The sequence below is a fragment of the Nyctibius grandis genome, chromosome 6 (assembly GCF_013368605.1).
Source record: "Nyctibius grandis isolate bNycGra1 chromosome 6, bNycGra1.pri, whole genome shotgun sequence".
NCBI classification, from domain to species: Eukaryota; Metazoa; Chordata; class Aves; order Nyctibiiformes; family Nyctibiidae; genus Nyctibius; species Nyctibius grandis.
In genome coordinates, this window is record NC_090663.1 from 72,206,211 (window position 1) to 72,229,401 (window position 23,191).

Here is a 23,191-nt window from a genome sequence, read left to right on the forward strand (position 1 = left end):
GCAATAAATTTGTGCAGTGCATCCATACAGTCCATTTATATTGTTTCTGCTTGTATCCAGCAGTTCTGGTTTGGAGAAATTGATAGGCCCTCTTCCTTTATGATCTTCTGTCTCCTGGCTTCTGATGTCTTAATTCTATTTGCCTTAGGGTCATCTTGTATAAGGCCATTGCTTAACAAGGAAGTATTGTAGGATTTTCTTTTAAAGCACTTGTTTCTTTGCTTACAGGAAACTGCTTATTCTCTCCTTTCTTGTAGGATTCTCTGGTGTTCTGTTACCTTTCATAAAAGGCAGCTGTCAATATTAATGCCTTGTCCTGTTTTTCAGTCAGCAGTCCCATTTGTAATGTAAATTCACCTGAACTTCAGAGGGGTTTTTTTTTGATATATTTTTCAGACTTCTTTGCTGTAGCATGTTCTACTGCTCTTGTTCAGTCTGTTTTCTGTTCTCTTGGTATAGCTGTCTGCTCTGTCACTTTCTGCTATCCTACGTCTTGGTTTCCCCTACCTCTCTTCAGTAGATGGTTGAAGTGCTACCCTGAGAGCAGCCTGACTCACCTGGAAATTGTAGAAGATGTGTCCTTATTTTGGATGGATGCTGCTTTGAAGAGAGACTAAGGTTTTTAGATCTTAGTACAGGAATTGGAAAATCTTAGGGCTTTTTTTCGTGGGGGGGTGGAACTCAAATTCATGACTAATATAAGAATTTAAATAAAAGGGCTAGTAATGTGTCATCTTAAGTAATTTTTAACAACTTTGTGCCATATTTCCTTTGTTATGAAAACCTTAGTCCACCTACTTAACCAGATGGGGTTTTTTTGATAGTTCTGTCACTATTTTGTATTTTGTGTTGTGACTAGAAAAATTGAATGCAGATAGTGCCATTTGTTGGAATGAACCTGGGAAATGGTAGGGTTTTTTGTTTTGTTGTGTTTGACACTTCTTTTTTGTAAAGCAGTCTCCCTGTTATTTTCCTGTCATCTGATCAGGTAAAAGTTAGTGGAAGGGTTTTCAACGAAAGAGTTCTATGAATCACATTTGCCATGTTTATGCTGTCGTTTGCTCCATTTTTACAACAGTTGATCCTTTAAACATATAATTGTTAAAACAGAACCAGAAGATTCTCTGTATCGTCACACAGCATACTGAAAATTACTTGTATCAGTCATCATCTGCCAAAATCCTACTTAGTAGGATACTTACCTGTTACCTTGTGTATATGGGGCCTCCTCCTTAGTTACTTGTCTGTAAAATGAAAAAACATTGCAGTGAGATAAGCTTTTATGATTGGAAGTGCTTCCCAAAAGGTACAAAATGTTTGATTTCATTAAATGAGATTTGCACTTCTTTCTAAATGTGCAGTGTTGCCTATATATTTTCTAGCAATTTTTTGTTTTGTTGTTTTGTTTTTTAAATGTACTGTTTCCTTTCTCCCATCTGCATCTATAATACTTTGCACTACTGATAATTTTAGTTGGATAGTACCCTCATTTTAAAAAAAAAAAAAAAAAAAAAAATCCCTCATCCCTCTTTCAGAATGCTGGAATTTTGGAAAGTTTAAAGACTTGCAGCAAACCGTAGCTTTTCTACCATTCATTTTTAGGACCAGACTGTCCAGATTCAGTGTGTTCCAGTATGTCTGCAACTTAGACTTTAAACAACTTAGGTACCAGAAGTAGGCAAACTGAAGCAGAAAGTTTGTTTTGGGCTGCATTACCTATTTTTGACACTGTCAGCCAGGCCACTGCTCTAGAGTATAAGCACAAGAATTTTTTTTGTTGCTTTTTCAGCTTCAGCATACTATCTGCCAAGCTCAAGGGAAGTAACTGAGATTCACATTGGAGCCAAATCCCTGTAGGTCCGAAGGATTTCCCCCGATACCTTCAGGAGTCTTCTCAAAGTTTAATAGCAGTGCACCTGCAAAGGTATGGCATTCCTGTCTATTGTGACAGCTGGTTAATGAGACGTAGGTCCCAGCAGGAGAATGCTAATGAGCTTAGGATATGTTTGCCTTCCCTTCCTCCACTCTTGACTGATCCTTAAATGAATTATGAAAACCATTTTTCATTAAATCAGAGATCCAAAATTTCACAGCTGTGATGACAGATTTCAGTTGGAGACAGTATTTCTTCTGGAGCAACAGGTTCCTGTTAAGATGGAATCTGTTTTAGCTGAAACCAAACTAAACTTAGATAATTTCCTGCTGTGGGTTGAAGGTTTGCTTTGGAGTTTTGGGCCTGATTTCCATGCACATATGAAACTCCATGATAGGCTGCGTTGTCACTCTATTTTTGCCGATTTGATCACTCTGCTTTCTAAAGGGACAGGAAGAAGGCTTTCGTATTTTTCTCAAGTCCCAGTGGACAGAATGGCTGCCATTTAAAACATACACAGGCAGTCCTTCTCTAATGAGATTTAATTTATGGATGTATCAAGCATAAACTCTATTATGTAAAAGTTCAAGTGACCTTGCTCAACAAAAAAATAGGATTTTAAAGATGTGTGACTTGAGAGCAAACTGTCCAAGCCTATTTAACATTTTTGGCCTTCTCTGAAACATCATGTACATCTTGAGACTATATTTTGTAATGAATTTTGAGCTGCCTATGCATCATCCCTCACAGAACATTTTAAAAAAAAAGTATATATGGCACAACAAATGTGAAAAGTGTTCCTTTCTTTCCGGAGAGACTTTCCTAGCAAACAATCTGTGACAAATTCCCAGTGGTTTCTGCAGATGCATTTTCTAGAATGCAGAGTTGTTTTCAGCCAAACTCTAGAGGATGAAGTATTCAAAGATTGTTGTCTATTTTTAATTTTGCTTGTTTTCTTTCTGCCACCCAGAGTAAAGCAGACCATATTTTCTGAAATTACAATTGAGTAAGACTGTTTTGGCTGACAAATCCACAGTAGCCGAGCATTTGCCAGGCTATTTATTTGTGTCTCAGGCTGGCCTGTACCTGATTGTACAAGTGGTACTGGCAAGTTCCGTGAGCAGATGCAGTAGTGTGAGTGTGATGGGCAGCGTGGTGATTGCTTTAGTACCACGGACAGGGGTCCCTCCACATCTGTCCAGACCATCCCTGTATCAACTTGTGGGACTTCCACCAAAGTGACTTCACCTGTCAGGAGTTTTTGATGTGGGCAGTTCAGCACAGCCTTGGCCATTTTGCAGGCATCAGTACTTTTGATTCTTTATCACCTGATACTTTTGAAACGGCTGTTTTTTCCTGTGGGTCCATGTCATCGAATTCTTGGTGTTCCACAGCATGTGCAATTGTACCCCACTTTCTCCCATTTGACAATAGTCTTATGTGCATATTCATTCACCAGAGACTCCCCTCATGTCTAAGACTTAATTGTTGTCCTCTTACATGTTCCTCATCTGATTTCAGAAGATTTCAAAGGCAAACTATGAGGGCAATAATAATGTAAAACCTGACTTTCTCTGTTTAACATTTCATGGATTAAGTTTCAATACTGTATTCTTGCTAAGTTTATTCCTGTTATAGTATTGAAATTCTGTCTGAATCAGATGAAGTATATCTGGGAAGAAATTGCATTGTTTTATCAGCAGAATCAAATCGAATGGTTCCTTGCTTTTTTTAACTGAATGGGGAAATTCTAATCAGGACACCTCATTCTAAAGAATATCAAAATGGACTAGTCAATGAAACCATTTCATGGGTTGGCTGGTGAATCACTTCTGCTAAATGAAATCTGGGTTACATCATAGCTCAATTGATATAATCCACTTCAGAAACATGCTTGTTTCTGTGATCTACAAGGTGGTAATGTGATATAAGCCACAGACATTCTCCAACATGTGTTGTGCTGCTTCCATAATCCAAACATGAAATTTGGAAAGGCAGTATAAGAATCTCTATTTGAGCATCATAGATCCTAATCCTTGGCCCACCAAGCAAGGAGGATATGGCTTGCTGATTACCCACACTGGGAACCTATCAATGCATTTTTGTTAGAGTAGCCATTTACTTACAGTAACTGTGATTCTTGGAGGTGTTGTAGTTTGGCTTCTATGAATGAACCTGCATTGTTTTAAGAAACCATAGGAATTTAAGTGTTAAGTCATAAAGAAATAAGAATGGATCAAACTTGTTTCTTACATAGGGGACCACTAGGCAGTATAGGACTTATACATGAGGCTGTTTTGGGCAATTCCAGTTCTTCAAATATATTTTTGTGTCCCTGAGGTGATGCCCAAAGGTGATGCCTACTGGCAATTCTGTACCACAGTGCCTGTTGAATAGCCGTGACAAACTCATACTGGTGCTTAGGTTGGTAATGACGGCAGTGAGCTGGGGGAAGGAGGGGGGGCACAGTTTGAATAAAGTTTGGATCAGACTTCAGACAGGTTTGTCAATAACTTTTTTTGCATTGTATCAGTGATCTGTCTGCAGATCTCCATCCATCCAGTTGCACGTCTCATGTAAAAACTACTTGCGAGTTTTCAGTGATACCCGTGTAGAAGCATTATATTTTTAGTTCCAAGTATTACACTAGCCTCCAATTTCATGGTTTTATACTATTTACCAAGTATTGGGTTTTTTAAAAAAAAATTCTTCTGTGGCTTGAATCCTTTTGGCACATCAGGTTGTTGCTGTTTTACTTGTCAAGTGTGTTTAAAACTTGGCTGATCATATTTTAAAGGATGAGATTTTCATAGTGGGATAACATTGTCTTAGCTGATTCCTTCCTCATCAGAGGCTATAACTCTAGTTTTTAGATGTCTGCCTTTTACCAGGAGTTCACAGTGAAAGATCCTTAAAATGGTGGTGAGCTGCTTTTGCTTGACATAATAAAGCAGGAGTGGTGCTTTACAGAGCATTTTTTTAAAGGATATTTAATTTTACAAGACTTCTTACCACTTCATTCAACATTTCAGAAATAAGTGAAATGAAGACAGGCTATGGGTGATTCCGGACCTATATACACTGTTGCAAACAGCTTAATGGCATAAACTGAATTGGCACACTTGATGCATTTGATTATTTAAATGGGTACAAATTATTCCAACAGAAACTCGGCAAGATGTGTTGAAAACCGATCTGTGCAAAATGAAGTCAAATTTAGTGCATTCATGAAAATTTGGCCTAATATATTTCGTCATTTTTCATAGTGTTTCCCTGTTAAGTTGAGCTGATTGAGCACATCTCTAGTATATTTTCAGAGTCTCTGTGGTCTAGCTGACTTCTATGCTACTTCTAGGCTCAGATACATATTCTGTGACAAATATTTATTTTGGTAATCTATATCAGTGAACTTTTCTTACTCTTTTTAGCCTGCTTGTGTGTTTAGTTGTCTTTATTTTAATCAGATACAACTTTCTAATACCTGGGCATTGGTTAATTTTTACTGTTTTAATCTGGAGCAGAATAGTCTGAAGAAGGAGGTTCTATAAAACTTTTTGCAAGGATCTTTTTGACCTTTCTCTTTTTCAACCTTCCCAATCTTCCCAGAATTTATTTCTTTCAACTCATTTGAACAAAAATATAGCTTATTCTGCAACTAGACTTCTATCTGCCCAGATCCATAGTTGAATCTTCCTGAGGGATGGACTGTGCTCCTCTAGACTCTTCAGGAACTGCTACTTGGAAGAATGGAAAACTTCTCTTACCTAATGGACTGAAGTTAGATTTCTTGACCGTTTAAGGAGGTGACTGATTAAGACCACAGAGCCACCTCCTTAGGTGGTCGTCGCTTCGTTAGAGCAAAGAAGTGTGCTTTTCATAGTGGGGCCTTTGAGCAGGTTTCTGTGTTTCTTGTTAAGCTGCTAATGTGGTGTCCCTCCTTTGACTCACTTGGAACTTTCGAAGTTTCTTTTGGACATGCTTCATTTTTGTGCTGGAACTGGTGCATCACTGCTATTAACTGGTTCTCTTCCTTCCTAAGTGAAGTGATGGCTGAAGCCCAAGCTCTGCTACTTCATGTGTTGACAGTTCCAATACTTGGAATTATGGAGAGATCTACTGATTCTTAATCCTGGTACCTATGTGGTAGGACATGGCAGTTATGGGAAGAGAACTTTGGAAATTTAGCCAGCCGTCTTTCTCCTTGCCAGTTGTTGTGGAAGCATATTTGGGTAGCTGAATAATGGCTAAACAGGGTAAAGCCTTTCACATAGTAGATCACTCAACTCAGAGAAAGTCTGTGTATTGACAAATACTTCATTACTGAAAATAGCATTTATTTCCTCTGGCATTTAGTTTTATAATCTTCTGCTTGGAAGAATACGTTATTTACTGAGAACACCTGCTTTGAAAAGCTTAGTTTTTTTATGTAATTGTATGGTAAGAACTAGTTAAGCCTGTAGAAAGGCAAAATCCTATTTGTGAAGAGACTAGCCACTACTTTTAATTTCAAAGGTGGCTAATTCACTAAAATAAAAAGAAGCAGCTTTAGCAATTTTAGGAGAAAAGTAGGAGTAAAATCAAATGCTGTTTGATTTCACAGCCTGTTTTAGAGGCAGCCACTGGAAATATGTGTTGTCATTTGGATCTAGTAGTACAGATGATAAAATAGAAATGTGATGATGTACTAACATCTCAGAGAATCATGTTATATCATGCTGAAGCTGTGATAGCAGCAGTAATTCTCAGCTTTTTGTCAGTATGTGTGTGCAGAAGAGGATTTTTTTTCCTCCAGGGGAAGAAAACAGGTTGCTTTTTCTTCCTATATATGCACAGAAAAACTTACTCCCCTGCAATCTAGGAGCTCTGCCTAACATACATTCTGGGATATGTTTGTAATGACCTTAAATATGAAACTACTTACAGTGGTTTTTTTCCTTTCCGTACCTTCACAAAAGATAGCTTCATACAAACAACATGTATGAAACAACAAGCAACAAAAATCATGTATTGTTTCAAGGACGTTAGCCTACTGTAAATACAGCAAACAACTTAGATTGGGTTTATAAGTCTAGTAGAAGTAGCAGTTTGAGTTATATGCCACTTTGAAGACACCACAGAATTTAAGCAGAATATCAGAGTAGGGAAAAGAGGTCAATATTCAATTTAAGTAGGATTAAGTACAATAGAAAAGCCTTCTTTGGATTTCCTATGCTATAAAGAGGCCAGCAATACCAGTGTAGAACAGGCTTCCTCTTAAAAGTTCAGGTCTTGTATTCAGTCATCTTTCTGAAGTGTAGCCTCAAGTAGCTTTGACCTTGATTTTTTTTTTTTTTTTTGTTGTGTGGTTTGCATCTTCTATGGTAGAACACCCATTAGTTGCAATAGTAGCCTTGCTGAATGTGTATGGAATTCTGTAGAACCTCTGGACTATAAAAAAAAAGTGAAGAAACAGGGCTATTAAATTGGCTGGGGAGGAGATTTCCATTGAGAACATTTCTGCTTTGGTTGTCAAAATAACCTGGATTATGGGAGTTGGGAGTGTATGTCCATAGGTAAAGCTGTAGCACGCAGAGGACAGGAAAAATAAGAAACCAATGGAGAGAAAGCAGGAGAAGAGATAGATAAGAGTATATAACAGCAGCAAAGGACAGGTGAGTGATTTTTCCATTTCAATTTTTATCCCTTTGTTCCTTTATTTTGAGATTCTTGCTCTTGTTTACCAATTTTCACAAAATTTATAGTATTAGGAGCAAATTTAAAAAACAAAACAAAACAAAAAAACAACAACAACAACAACAAAAAACTAACCAAAAAACCCCCTAGGCTTTTTAGTGTGTTGTATGTAAGATTAGTCTAGAGCTGTAGAAACTGTCCTGAGTTACTAATATTGAACTTGCATTGATTCTTTTCTTTGTTTCCCTTTTTTTAACCTTTTCTGGTAAAACCCATAAATTTCCAATTTTTAATTTCACTCAGGGAATTAATAATGTAGCTGATTTTTAAAACTTTCCTGGAACCCAGTTAATTGTGACTGATTCTTAAGGACATATATGGGAGGAAAAAATACAGGAGGAAACTTATCTAGTATTTTCTCATAGTGGACTTATGCTGTAGAGTTGGAGTGAAACATATATATATGCACACAGTGGCTAGTGCTTTTAAAGAACAGGATTGACAGCAAAGTTAACTGAAATGGATTTAAAATACAGCATTTGCTATAGGTAGAGCTGCTAGTGCCACCTGTACTTAAGGTTGTGCGACCCTTTAAATTTTAAGCCTTAACTCTTAGTTACTTTATAACTTTTGCCAAAGTTCAGTTCAGACAGATTTTTCCATGCCAGATGTCTGCTTTGGGTTGAATTTTTTTGAAAGTTTCAGCCAAAGCAGTTCTGTTCCAAGAATAAGGCTAGTGAAAAGTATGCTATTTTGCTTGTGTGAGAATATTCTGGTGTCCTCCTTTGATGCTCCAGTGCCCCCAAGCTCTGAAGCAAGGATTTGAAATTTGGCAATAGTTCAGCCTTTGTGTTGAGGATGTGCCTTTTGCCTCCCTGTAAAAATCCACCCAAATTTCCAGACCAGTTTACAAGGCTTTGAAAGATTGCCATTTGCATGGGCTTAATAGGAATTTCTTAAAACTTCACAGTAAGTTCCCTTTAGATTCTGTTCACACTGGGAATGCTCCAGGCATAGTAGAGCTGCATATTTCATCCCACTTCTGCTAGGAATTGTAGTGGCTGGATCTGGGTGCTGACATTGAACTAAGAGTGGGCAGCATTTTGTCTTGTACCACCACCGCCTATTCCCATGTCCTGTTGCTTCTCGCTGGTGAAGGACCTGGGCCCTCTGGAAAAAGAAACTGTCTCACTCTTCTGAAAGAGCATGACAGATGTGGAGGAGAAGAATTTAGGAGCGTGTGTGTGTCTGGTTTGTACCATTCCTTTGGTCACAGAAAATGTGTATCATACTGGCAAAATATTACTTCCATTTCTAGTGGATGTTCAGATAATAATCGTTAGGATTTGTTGTATTTCAACTTCAGTAGTTGGGTGGGTCTCAAGGTTTTAATCATTTTACTGAACTATGTAGGCATCAATTTAAAAAAAAAAGTTAGACTCAAAGAATGTCACAGTACAGTAATGTTATTTAGAGGGCAAAAATCAAGAGCTCACTTTTTTCAAACATTTAAGTCTAACTCGGACCTCTTGCACTTAATACATTGTAGTACAGCCTCCAACTTCATCACAAGTGTCACATGCTTTGTCCAAGAGGGAACTATTTGATTGGAATGGCGAAGGGGGTCTATTCTGGGGATGAATCCAGGATTTGTGCAGTAAAGGATGTGTATTCATCTGTTACAGAAGTTGGAACATGTGGAGTAAGTGAAGGAGAGATTTCAGGAATAAAAAAAAAAAGGCTTTGTGGCTAAGACACTTGAATGCTGCTTGATGAATTGTGTGTGATCTGTGCTTAGTCATGGTGTTTTTACACGATGCACTCGCATAACTCTTCCTAGGTGGCTGCTCGTACTGTGTGTTCTGGTGGCTGGTTTGAGAACTCTTACCAATTCGCAGAAATGCAGATGCTTGTAACTGCAAGTTAACTCAGTGGGCGCTAAACCTCATGTAAAATACTGTATGTTACTGAGGACAGTAAAAATCAGGTTCAAAGTATGTGAAGTTTGACATGTGGAACTAGGGAATATTTTAATCTAATTAACCTAATGCCTCAGTTGCCTGTTTTACAGATGTAGAAATTACTTGTCCCATCTCTGTAGAAAGGCTCATGAAGAAATTGGTTGCCTTTGTAGCAGGACTGAAAAATAACATGCTATAAATAAAGCATATGACCACATCCCATTGATCATGGATGAAACAAAGCATTGATAAATATGTAATCAAAAACTTATCCACTTGTATCTTATTACATAAATTATTACATTAGTAAAATTACCTTTGCAATTCAACCTTCCAATGCTTACCTTTTATGATGCTAATAATTCTCTTAAAAGATGTGATTTTTCTCTGATTTTAATAAGCATCCAACTTCTTCTTATATGAATAGTACAATTTTGCCAATCCCTTGGTAGGTCTCTTGGTTCTGGAGGTAGAGTCATTATTTCACTCTGCAGTTTCTTTCCCAATAAAGCATGCAAACCTGAACTATATTGGATCTATCTGGAACCAATGATGTCAACCTATATAAAGTGCTAGATTTTTTTTTTTTACTGTATTAACTAATCCATTTCATATAGATCCAAGCATAAAAATCCCAATATCATAGCTCTGGAACTTAGATTTTCCACTTTGGATCAGTAGTCAAAAATTTGTAAACTGTGAGAATAATATTAAAATGCAAGTTTAATTAGCAATAACCTTTTAATTCTCTTCTAAATCATAGCCATTTTACCTTAGTACTAGTTGAATAAAATATTACTGCAATCCTCATCCTTTCGGTTCACTGTGGAGACGGAAAGCATACTTGCTCAAACCACTGACTACTACCTCACCATGATAAATTTTCCCCTTTGTAAAGTCACTTCAACAGTACATAATTTTTATCGCTTTGTAAAGCCAACCGTTACCTGACGTTTCCTACGCAAAAAAAGATTTTGTAGGTTTTTTGAAAGGAACAAGGTTACAACAAATAAGTGAATGTGTGTTTGTGGAAGTGTCTAGCTCCTGGAGTGAAAAGATTTGCTGCTAAGGTTTAGTGGATTTAATGCTTTGGAAATTATTTGTTGGAGAGCCTCCAGCAGTGGAGAGTTTTGGGTTGTGGTTTCTTTTTTCTTTTTTTTTTTTTTATTTAAGGTAGAGGTATGAGATGGTTTTTTGTCTTTTTAAACTTAAAGTAGTCATCAAACTTTTGTTTTTACTTGTTTCTTGGGTCATTTCCTTAGGGTGTTTGCTGCCTCTGAAACAGTAGATCTCAGATGGGTCTTCTGAAAGCTTCAGCAAAGGCAAGGCATTTGACAGGATGTTTTGTCATGCAGTATTTTCAGGAGAAAGATGGGAATTTTGAGCTGCTCAAAGCATAGATCTTCCTGCTGCTAAGATCTAGATCTTCCGGCTGCTAAGAACAGCAGTCTTATTTGCTTAGCTGTGTGAAATCCACTTGCTTGTGGACAACTGTTTTGGTTTTTGTTCCCCTCCCTGCGTGCCCCCCCTCAAGACTTCCGCTTACTTGTGTGCTCTTCCATATGTGTTTTGAGCTGTGCTTTGAAGTTGGGCAACTAACTTTAAACAAAAGCTGTTACCACACTTCTGCATAGCATCTAGCTTGATTTCAGCATGCTGATGTGTCAGTGATGTGGTTTAGTCAATGAAATGCAATTCTTTGCTTGCTTTGACATTGGTTTCTGTAGGATTAAAATTAAAAAAGAAAAATATAATCATTTTACACTTGGCTTGTTGTATAAAAACCAAGTCAAAATGGGCCTTAGAATGTGATTAAATGGCTGTAGAGCAATTATTAATTGGCCGGGCATCTATCTTGACACATAGGTGAGATGAAGTCTGTGAGTTATCCTGTATTTTTTCCTCTGTCACCTTCCTCTCCCTCCTCCCCAGACCCCCTAATAATCTAAGGAACTTCTGAAAACCCAGAGTGTATGTGGATTTAGTTTCCTGCATAACTCATTGTTGCTATTTTAGTTCACAGTGTCTAGATAAAACAATTTAACTTTAAGGTGCATATTTTCTGTCATCTTTGAGCATTGTACTTCAGTAACAAGATCCAAATAGTACTACTTTGACTTTCTCAAATTTATACTCAAGTCTATATTTTTTTATATTTTTATTTTAAGGTTAAGGCACAAAATGAAGGGTAGATTCTGAAAGGCAAAAGCAAACATAACTGTAGTCAACTGAATTTAATTTGTATCCAATTACATCAGCAGTAAATTAGCTATGAGTATTCAACTGTACTATTTCAAATTCATGTGAAAAAGTAACTATAATCTGATTTGCAAGACTCTGCTATACTAAACAGGTGTAATATGTGATCATTTATATTAAGTATGTTAACTGTTTCTGAATGTTTTGCTTTTTTGTCTTGTTTTTGGCAGCAACTTGAATTAGTGGAACCAAGCGGCTGGATTCATGTTCCTTTAACAGATACTCATAAGAAGCCTATTCGCACGTTTATGATTCAGATTGCTGTTCTAGCTAATCACCAAAATGGAAGAGACACTCACATGAGACAAATCAAAGTGTACACCCCGGTGGAAGAGAGCTCTATTGGTAAATTTCCTAGATGTACAACAATTGATTTCATGATGTATCGCTCCATAAGATAAAATTTCTTAATGAGAAATAATAAAGACATTTTTTGATGGCTGTATCATTGCTTAAGTATTCAGATACTTAAAGAGCAGGGTTTACTTCAGTGTAATTATATCTTTGTGTTTATACTTTGTATGATTTTGAAATAAAGATAATCTTGTGTTACAATATATTGTAGTCTGTAATTTTTGCATTACTTTTGCTTGGAGTCTTTGAGTGCTCTTGTACTATTTGAGAAGAAAAAATCCTGGGCACTTTAAAAGAATGTATTTGTGACTGAGAATCAATAATTGATTTGATATAATACAGTTCTTTTCTTGGGTGATTTCTTCCCCTAATGATCATTCATGGAAATAGTTTGTTCTATAGTGTTACTGTTCCTTCCTTTACCTAAAAGTTGCTCTTTAAAAAGAGCATTCTTCTTGAGCAGACATGGTTTAAAGACATTACCAGTAGTATTTTCCCATCATTGTTTATGTTAGTGTTGTACCCTTCTCTGTACTGTTTTTTTTCTGCTTAATGACTGTCTGCATGGATTTAGCTGCCTTAACTGCAAAGTAGATCATAGAATCATAGAATATCTCAAGTTGGAAGGGACCCATAAGGATCGAGTCCAACTCCCTGCTTCTTGCAGGACTACCTAAAACTAAACCATATGGCTAAGAGTATTGTTGAGATGCTTCTTGAACTCTGACAGGCTTGGTGCCATGACCACTTCCCTGGGGAGCCTGTTGCAGTGACCGATAACGCAATGAAGATGAGTGATGTGAAGAAAACCAAACCTTTCCAAATTACTCAGTGTAGTATATACATTAATATAGAGATACTGAGTGTAGGTCATCTACAGGTGATAGCTGTTCAAAAGTGGAGGAGAGTTAGGAATGCTCCAACATCATACAATAACAGTAGGAATGAATCTGAAGGTCCAATGTACCTTCTAACCTACTGAGAACTCAAGCGTGTAACACAAGGTAATTTCAGACTCATAGCATGGAGTTTCTTTAATGTGTGTTTTAAAGTAAAGAACATTGCAAGGAAAATGTATACTACTACTACTTGCTAGAGTAGGAATATTTAACACCTACTAATGTCTCATAATCTAACTACTAGTTATTTCATCTTTTAAAAAATAAAGTAGATTTTAGAAAGAGAAGCTGTTGAAGTACAAGAGTTTCTTTTAAAATGTTCAGTACTGATCAAACCCATTCTTCCTCCTAGCACCATAAAAGTTGATGGTAAATCCAGACTAATCTCAACCAAGGAAAACTTCGGGTGCTACTCTTAATTGTGAGCAAGGAAAGGCTAATAATAGGAGAGGCTCATCAAACAAAGATACAGCATCCTCCAGAGGATGAAAGAAGGTGAAATAGAGGAAAATGGGAAGGTTGTCAAAGCAGGATAAAGATTCAGGTCTTGAAATCCTTTATATACTTAATGAAGTAAGCTGTTGTTTACTGAACAGTTTTGGCTTCTGGCTGAATTCCACAGTCTTCATCAGGGTAATTAAAATGGGCATTTCCCAATAATGAACCTTATAGAGAAGTCTGTGACTATCCTGAGTTCTCTATTTAAATGTGCATTCAATCATTTCAGGAGGACCTTAATGGTACTTTACCTTTCCATGCATGGGATGTATCAACAGCGGGATTCCTATTCAACAGAAGCTGGTTGAACTTGTGCTTTTCACCAAGTCTGTCAGTTCAGTGGATTTTATTATATAGTGTCAAGGAGTTGTACATTCCTATTCACTTACTTGAAGCAGAGTTTGTACTTTTGATATACCACTTCATTTTTTTCTGTCAAAAAAACCCCAAGCAAAGCAAAAAAATCCATGAAATCCCCTGGATTTATCAAGTTATTTTGTTAAGTTATTGATGGATTTTTGAGGAAGGAGTTTATTAGGCTTGCAGTTTTCCTGTGTTTCTTCAAGCAGGTAAGATTGCAGTTATCCATCCTAGCTTTGTATTGTCAAGCCCCTGTTCCCTACTTAATGATTCTGCCACAGATAATTCTGTGGTAATTCTGAACTCTGATCAGTAACACTTAAAATATTTCGATTCAAAGAAGCTTTGAAGTATTCTTTTTCTCTTACATGTCACTCTACATTATTTGTTACAAGCTTCAATAATATATATGTCTATTTTCTCATCAGTTCACAAAAGACCAGTCCTTGAAATGGACATGGATACACTCTGCATGAACCATCCCCAAGAATAGTTCATGTAGGAGTTCAAGGGTTGCATAAACAATTAAGTGTCCAGGTGAGGAGTACATATTTCAAAGCAGCACCCAATATCTTCAGGCTAATGAAGTCAAAGCAATAGTGCTCTATTACTAACATTATCCAGTAGAGTAGGAACAGGCCTGTTAGTGCAGTCTTGTTCTGCTTATTTCTGCCCTGCCTCAGGAGGCATCATTTTTGGACCTTTAGAGATCTTTATTGATGAAGCTTTATTGATTTTTCAGGGCTTCTATGTCCATGCAGTATAGGTGCCAGTATTTGTCTCCAAAATTCAGAATTGTTATTCCTGACAGCGTAGTTGAATAAGCTGAAACCTGGCTTGACTACTTATCCTGCTACTCTGAAATCACAGATGGTGTTCAAGTGGTTTTAAGAACCTATGATACCTGTGTTAAACTGGATGATGTTAAGCTTTACTGTTGGGGAGGGAAACTGTACTTACAAATTAAATTTAATGCAGTCTTTTAGTAGATGCTAGGGTGCACAAGGGTCTTTAAGGGTTAAGGCTGTAGTTATGCCTTATCAACAGCAGATCCAGTCTGAAGCTGCACATTCCAATATTTTGTTTCTGCTTTATTGCCAGAGATTACCATCTCCATGGTTGAGCCTCTTCAGATGCTTCCATGGCTGTTCTCTAAACTGCATCTGTGAAACAGTTAGATCCTTGGTCCTTCCTTGGCCCTTTAAAATAAGTATATTCTTAGTATTGGGTGGAAGCAAGTAATCTGACTGGGGGAGTGAACAGTGAGTCGTGATGATGGTGGGAATAGATTTAAAGGGGAGAGTACAACTAGTAACTCCTTCAACTGCTGCTGACAAAATAATATATGACCATGCCTGAAAGGCAGTATAAAAGTGCAAACTCATTACTACAGTTTGTGCCTTGCTCTTTGATATTTAGTGTTACTTGAAAACAAGTGCAGTAGCCATTCTAAATCCATCTTAAATCTTTTGTATGTTGTTTCGTAACAATTGTAGATACATTGCGTTGGTATTTAACATCTGTGCAAGTATGTTTGTGTGTTAACATTTTTGGTGCTTAGTCACATAAGGCTGATTTTTAAGTGATGAGATCCTAAAGGATTGTCTCTGAAAATAAAGCAAGTTACTGCCTTTGTGTATTAATATAGTACTTAGTATTTGAACTGGGATAAACAAACTGGTCTGCCAAACCATTGCAGGAAGTTACTACACATACGTTGTGTTTAGCTGCTGCTTTTTTTTTCTTGCTCATTTATTTTTCATAGACAAAATTGTCTGGGATTTTATCACTTGAAAGAGCAATTTTATGTGACTAAGCACCAAAATTGTTGAGCGTACAGATTTTTCCAAAGACTGAGTTTGAGAACATGAAGTTCCTGTAATGTTAATTTAGTTAAAGCTTATATATTGCCTAGCCACATGCTTCTTTGGAAGGTGTCAACAAGTGCTGTAAATTACAGTTAACTGCTGATGTGTGCTAGAGATCCCAAATTGCAAACCCAAAGAAAAGCCAGAATGAGTTACCTTTGCAGTGAAAATTCACAAAAGTAAACGTTCTTAGACTCATGTATAAATAGTGCTGATGGAATACTAGAACAATTTTGATGTTGATCATGAAATGGCAGGTTTTTAGTGAAATCGAGAATAACATTTTAGCGCTCTCTATATACTTGTGTCATATTCACTTCCTGCTCAGTGTGAAAAATAAATTTTCTTTGCATCCTTTAACAATATCTTACATTCCTATTTTGTTTTATTTTGCCACACATGCACACTTTGGCTGCTGTTTGGAAGGAGACAAGTCCTGGGAATCTGTAGTCTTTAGTATGTCCAAGTTGTCAGCTTCTCAGTAGAAATGAATACAGAGCTATATCTCTAAAAAGCGTAAAGTCAACGATGGACCTATTTGCCCTACAAGGTGGTGTTACAGATGTTAACTCCAGGGGATGCTAAGAAGAGACAGGTTTTCAACTTGTTGCCGGCTTAAAGCATACTTTTTTTTTTTAATGATGACCAAACGACTGCTGCTTCAAAGTAATGAGGAAAAGACAATCGGATATTCACAAACATGGCTTGCTAAGAATTATAACTTTGTGCCTAAAACTTAGAGTAGTTTTGTAAGTATTTTACAAGGACAACTGATCTTAAAGAATTTTGATCCATGGAAAAAAAAGCTTTTACAAAACTTTAAAAATTTTACAAGGTGTATGCTCAGAAAAGACTTTTTTTGCTATTTATCGAATAGAAACATACAACTTAGCATGGTTTTTAGCAAGCTGACTACTAACTGAAGATATTTGAAGTTTATAACTGAATTCAAATCAGTGACATGTCCAATCTAAAGGTTTTAGAGAGGGTAAGATGGGTGTATATTTGTATTCAGTAATGGCTAATACTTTAGGCTGATAAAGGTTAAATGCTTCTCAAGTAACTGTTTTTACTAAAACAATGCTCTGAGCAGTATACTATAGGTATGTCCCTATGTGAAAGATGTTTCAGAGGCTTTGGCTGTTTTCCCCTATCCCAAATCACAAGATTTTCCCAGTAGAACCATAAGTAATTTCCCAATTTGTTTTTACAAACCTTGTCTGTAAAGACAGGTACCTTCTTTACACTGGTGCTGTCTCCAGCTGGAGACTAAGATTATAGGGGATGATTTTGTGTTACTACTACAGCACTATCAAAACTGGCTAGTTTATCAATTAACAACTGTCCAAGAAACTGAACCAAGGGAGTTGAGAGTTGTGTGTTTCTCAAGCATTATAGAACTCTTTAGAGCTGTATGCTGAGAATAATGCTATCAGGGAGAGGAGAGGTAGACAGGAGGCCACCTTTATTCTGTGATGGTCTGTTGGGGCCATACCTTAAAATATTTGATAATTTATAGTCCCTCGTGACTAATGTGAAAAATGGAGGGAACTGCAGAGTTATTTATAAAAGCAAGTAAGGTGTGAAGTTTCTCTTTTACTTAACAATGAATTATAGAAAAATTCCAAGTTAAGACACAGAACACTCTAAAGCCTGCTTTGCTTTTTTGAAAACACACTTTGGTAAGTGGATGAGTACTTAATTTGTTTTCTGTTAAAGTTGGTGGAATAGTGTCATTAATTTCAACAGAGTATTGGGTTAGCTCCTTTTGCATATTGAATTACAGTTAGTTTTAAGTCGTAGGTTTTCAAATTTTTGTTCTAGGCTGATTAGTAGTGTTATCTCATCATGACTTTACCTCAATCTTTTAAATTTTGTGTTTTTTACATTTTCTTCACTTGATAATATTAAAGAGAATTGCAAGTTGCACCATGGCTTAAGTTTGGCAGTTTTCTGATTTCAGGCAAGATATAAAAGTATATCCTGAACTTTTATGTTTAATTGCAGTATCAAAAGCAGAATTATAGGGTAGATGAGAAATGAAAGGCAGGAATAATCTTGTTTTAACTTGTGCAGTGTGAATTCCGCCCCCCCTCCCCAGCATAGCTGTAGCATTGTCCCTCACTGTCAAAGCAGGCAGCAGTTTGTAATCCTAAATGGACTCACTGGAACACTAGAGTACCATAAAAAGGGATAAATAACAGACTGTTAGTATATTATATGTGAATTGCTATGATTAGATGTACTATATAGCAAATACCACTCCTTGATTACCAGATGATTGTGTTTTTCATACCTCTTCTTTTGTCATCTAAGATGGCATTGCTAAGTAGTCTCTCTCTTGTATGAGAAACATCTGATAAATATTGAGTACTATAAGATTAAGGTAATATTCAAATAAATAAGAGACAAAATGGAACATGTATTTGTTCTAAGAAATCATGACTTGGCAGTGATCTGAATCATCACTTCAAATAGTAGTAATGTAGGGTTTTAAAAACTTTTTTGAAAAATACCAGACTAGGCCTTTCTGCCTTGCAGAACAGAAATTTGATTCCTAGTGCAGGTAAAAAAAGCCTTTCTTTAATTTAAACCTTGACTTAATTCTCTTGTAGACACTAAGAGGGAGGTAACTGAGTGACCAGGATCCTGAGGAACTCCTGTTCAAATGACTGAGTTAACTGTATTTTGACTAAGTCTTCTCATTACTATACAGTGTAAACAAAAAAGGCAGATAGGAGAGGGAGAAAGGTGTTTGCTGCTCCTGGTTTCTAAAATGGAGAACAGCAAAACATTTATGTTTGGCTTAAACTCACACAGGGAGTCTCTGGCAGAGCTGGAAGTTGAAGTCATATCTCCTTTACCTATCTTCCCTTTGACTGTGAAGCAGATTGTCAGATAATGATACTGTTTTAAAGTAATGCAATTTCTGTATGTAATTCCATACTTTTGCCAACACTGTGTCTATAGGTGCACAACTGAAGCTCTTCAGTTGCTGCCTTGGTGCTTGCTCTTACCTTATCAAAAAGGCATAGCATACTCTTTAGTGAAAGAGGGATAAGCTACCTTGCATTTTCTATGGGATACTTGACATGAGATCGATACTGGCTTGCAGCCTGGCTCAAAGATCTGTGTACGTGCTATTTTCCACACTTTGGTGTAAATGTAGAATATTGGACTTCTGATTTTTATTTTTTTTTTATATAGCTACTCTATATATTGGACTTCAGATGGCTCTAGCCCAGACCCTCAGTTACTTAGACATGAGTGACCTGCTTATAGCATCGGTTGTTGCCTAGTTCTGTAGTTGCCTTAGTCTTCATAAATGGGTATGCTACTAGGCTGTGGGGTGCTTCGAGCTCTAGTTCAAGCTGAAGTTATTGATAACCCAACATGAAGACTATCAGACTAGGTGTTTACTGAACAGTTGGCATGTAGGTAGTTTTCTGAGAATCAAAGGCTTAGTCTGACGTGAACGAATTATGAGAGATCAAGAACTGAAGTGAGTCTTGGGACTTGTTTATCTTCATCTGTGTTACAATAGTTTAAGGGAAGTAATTGAAACATTATTTAGGCTTGAAATCTGTTTATACACTGGAGAGAGAGCCAGATGTCCAGATCTCCAGTACTGATTAGCAAAAATGCATGAACTTGTGTGTAATAAATCAAGTGATGGAAGAGACTGAAGGACCATGGAGAGCTACCGGTTATTGGGACGGCAGATCATTGCTTCACCTAATACAAACTGAGCCGTGTCTCTAGGCAGCAGGCCGTTGCTTGAAAAATCCACATCTCTCACAACGTGATACCCACCAATAATTGTAATTGTCTTGAGTCGAGAACTGCAAGTGAAACAGGTGCTCAGGCAATTTGTACCACCACCTTGTGCAGTAAGTTGGGCTAGCTACAGAGCAGAGTGCCACTTGCAGGAAGTCAGGGTGACAAGACTGGATATAGTAATTACAGCTGAATCACTTTACGTTGTATAAAGAAAGGAGGAGAGTCAGAAGCTAGTGTAGTAAACTTTGCAGGAAATCCTGAAGACTTTAGACATTGTCAACTGTAAATACATGTCTTTGTTTCAAAATGACCAGTGGGTTTTTCTATAACTCCTATTTTCAGGATGGATCTGGATTAGTAATACAAAAAGCGAGAGTTCATTGCTGTGCCAGGTCTAACTGAAAGAATAATTAGTCATCATTGCTCTTGCTGTGTTTTGATATGTGAATGAATTATGGAGATCATTTTTAGTGGATATTTTTCTTGAATTTACCATCCAGCTCTGCAACTTAAGTAAAATGCATCAGAATTCTTTGGGATCATTGGAGTGACTCCAGATTGACATCAGCACATGCTTGCCTACGTGGGGGAAATGCAGGTTTGGGGCTCTGAAGAGTACATGGTTGTAACATGCAGCAGAATGCTATGCTTCGAGAGCCTGACTTGTTTCATCAGTGGTAACCTTTGGGCTCTTATTCCTAGATTTTGTCATTATATGTAAATTGTTATTAAACACTGATCCATTGATTACAAGAATGCTTTGCATTCCTTTGCATGTGTACACAAAAATAGCTGCTTATTTAATATTTAACTACCACATTATTTTACTTTAATTAAATGTGATTTTTGCTGGAGCATGAGATGATAATCTAAATGCAATTAAAATGTTCATAGTATTAAGAGTATGTATGCTGCCCTCCAAAGATGGGATTGCTGAGGCTTCCAGGCAAAGGTATTGGGTGGTCTGCTCTTGGTTTGGAATACTTAAGTGTTCTGTTTTAGATCAGAAAGGTGTTAAGGTGCTTTTATAAAACTGTATAAACCATCATTAAACATTGTTCATTGAAGTAAATTTTAAGTAATCCTTCATGTGATACATTTGCTGTAGTTCCAGGCTGACATTTCAACAAGCTGTTTTACATCAGCCTAACAATTACCTGTGACAGTTTCTCTATTTCCACCAAAGAATAAACATTTCTTGCAGCCAGTCAACAGTATTAAAATGGTTTAGTTTAATGGAAGAGGGGGAAAAAAAACCCAAGTAATGAAAATGATGCTAATACTGGATGCTGCTAGAGGATATAATCCAGACATAATTATATATGAAATGAGAAAGTAAGTTTGGGATCACTGAAAGCATTAAATATCTGAACTCTGATCCCACTGAAGTGAATTACCTCTGTTAATTATAGTAGGGAACAGTTAAGCCAATATTTAATACTTTAATTCAAGTAAATTGAGTCAGTGACTGGGATCAGTGACTTCCCAGTTATGTAGATTAAAAACAGGCTGACCTGGCGCAGTTTTGAAAATTTATTTCTCAAATGCTTCTTTCAAAATACAAAACTCTTTTAGGAGTAAATTCCAGACACATGCATTGACCATGTCGTTTGTTGAAATCTTTTAAAATTAGAAAGTAAAAATTCCTTGTGTAAGATGAGAGCATCAGAGCTCTGCAGCACTTAAGTTTTGAGACATTTTATGGCTACAGATTCAGTTCTAGTGTTGACTGAAGATGCCTACCATCATCACACTGACTGGTTATCTTCCCCCATCTTCAGGAAAGCCCAATGATGACTTAGATCTGGCAGCTGAGCTAACAGTGTGATATTTCCCCACCCCACCCCCAGGCAAGACAGGTTGATTTACAAACACAATTTATATAAACTATCACTTGCTTTTGATTGAGTTAGGAATTGATGTCCAATGTATGGGATGATTGACTTGTGTATTTGGCACACCTGAAGGGTAGTAACTGCTGGTGGGATGGGTTGTGATGAGTGACTTGGCTTACAGATGAGTGTGGGCATGGATGCAGTAATCTTGCTGTTGCTTCATCTGGAGCTAGGAGGTGTGTTTTTAGCATTAGTAGTGCTTAAACTTTTCACTGCTAATTGTTTGAACTGAAGTTTGGCAGTTGAACTAATGCAAGTTGAGAAGGAAAAGCACTGGCTTAGGGCTCTACAGAAAGCCTGATATTACATGTCAGTAAAGAGCTCACTAGGAGAACTATATGGAATTTCATGCAATTCCTTGAGTTGATTTTGGGTGCTGAAACTATGCTAGGAAGAACAATTTAATTCTCTAGTTTTTGTCAATTTATTCTGTAATAATTAAGGGAAATAACCCCCAAAAGAAATAATGTTTATAACTTGAGTAAAAAAACCTTAAAGCTAATAAAAATTTAGCTAGTTAATCAATTTAAGCAAAATGAGATTTGTAATTAAAAACTCATATCCTTCTAACTGAAGGTGCTACTAGACTAAAAGGAATATTTAACAAAAGGAGTTACCTAGGTTTCTTGAGTATAAGACTGTAATATTGCCTGGGGGACAATATCTAGATTACAGAGTTGACCGAACAAAATAGCTAATGGCTGTTTCATTTCAATGTTTACCATATTTTTATACTGGAGTTTCATATAATCTGTAATCTGAAGCAGCAAAGGAGAAAACAATCTGTAAAACTGATTCTCATTCACCCTGGAACGAGAACTATAATGCCAAGCAATGAATTTATGAAAAAGTAACGTCTAGGCATTTTAATTAGGAAACACCTTGTGAAAGGAACTGTCTTGTTTTCTCCATTTGTGCATTTCCTTTAAAAATGTGTTTCTCTGTTTAAACTGATTAGAAATTTCAGGTAAAAACTTAACTATAAATTCTTACTGCTTTTTCACAAAGGTAGTATTAGTCTGGTTTTTTATACAACTGCTCCAGTTTGCTGTCTTGCTGCCATTGAAAATCAGTTGTAAATAAACATGTTCGTTCTGGTGTTTCAGGGTAGAATCTTTAATCTTGGACCACACATCTCTGAAGAGAATTTCTACTCTTAAGAACAAATAAGCCCACACAATCTAATCCTTCAATTGTCTTTAAATTAATCCTCGTGTTTTGTTTGGTGTGATTTGTGATTTTTTTTTTTAAAATTTTTTTTTATCTTTAAACCCAATGTCATGTTTAATACCTACTGCTAGGCCAGGATCTTGTGATAGCTTGTATTCAATATTAAAGCTTATTCTCCTGCTTTTAATTAAGACTAGTCTTAAATATTTCAAACATTATGCTTTATCTGTTCTGTCTGTTTCAGATATTATTTCCCATTATTTGGCAGGTGACAGTGGAGAATTACAGCACTTCCTAAAGCTACATTTTCCATTGGGAAACCAACAATGTGATTGGTAGTTTAAAGAAGCAAAGGTTTAAACCAAAATCTTGGTGCGTGGAAATGCTTACAGGCTATTGTTAATCTTCTAGCAGAGCTAGCTAATCTTTCAATGAGTTATGTATACCTTCATTATGTTGGATTTTCCATCCTTCAAAGTATTGAAAAACCAGGAGAGAGTGTTTTCTGTTGCTTCTCAACTAAGTCTCAAGTTATTGTACATCTTCCTAGTATGTAGACCTCAGTGGAAGTGCATGTACCACATCTTCTTGCTGTATCCTG

At 36.7% G+C, this 23,191-nt stretch overlaps 1 protein-coding gene across 5 annotated transcripts in view; it reads left to right on the forward strand.

Moving 5' to 3' along the window:
• ANAPC10 (anaphase promoting complex subunit 10) overlaps nt 1–12,323 on the forward strand; it is a 38,800-nt gene extending 26,477 nt beyond the window's left edge. Inside the window, exons 5-6 of one of the 5 annotated variants that reach the window (XR_011048401.1) lie at nt 1,790–1,924; nt 11,937–12,018. Coding sequence is in view for 3 of the 5 variants with exons in the window: in XM_068403465.1 (XP_068259566.1) it covers nt 9,096–9,248; nt 11,937–12,167 (384 nt within the window). In the remaining 2 variants the exon portion in view is untranslated. Of the gene's footprint in view, nt 1–1,789; nt 1,925–9,095; nt 9,249–10,769; nt 10,830–11,936 lie in introns of those variants that run through there. The other 4 variants (XR_011048402.1, XM_068403465.1, XM_068403467.1 and 1 more) reach the window with 4 other exon arrangements.
• Nucleotides 12,324–23,191: the final 10,868 nt, after the last annotated feature.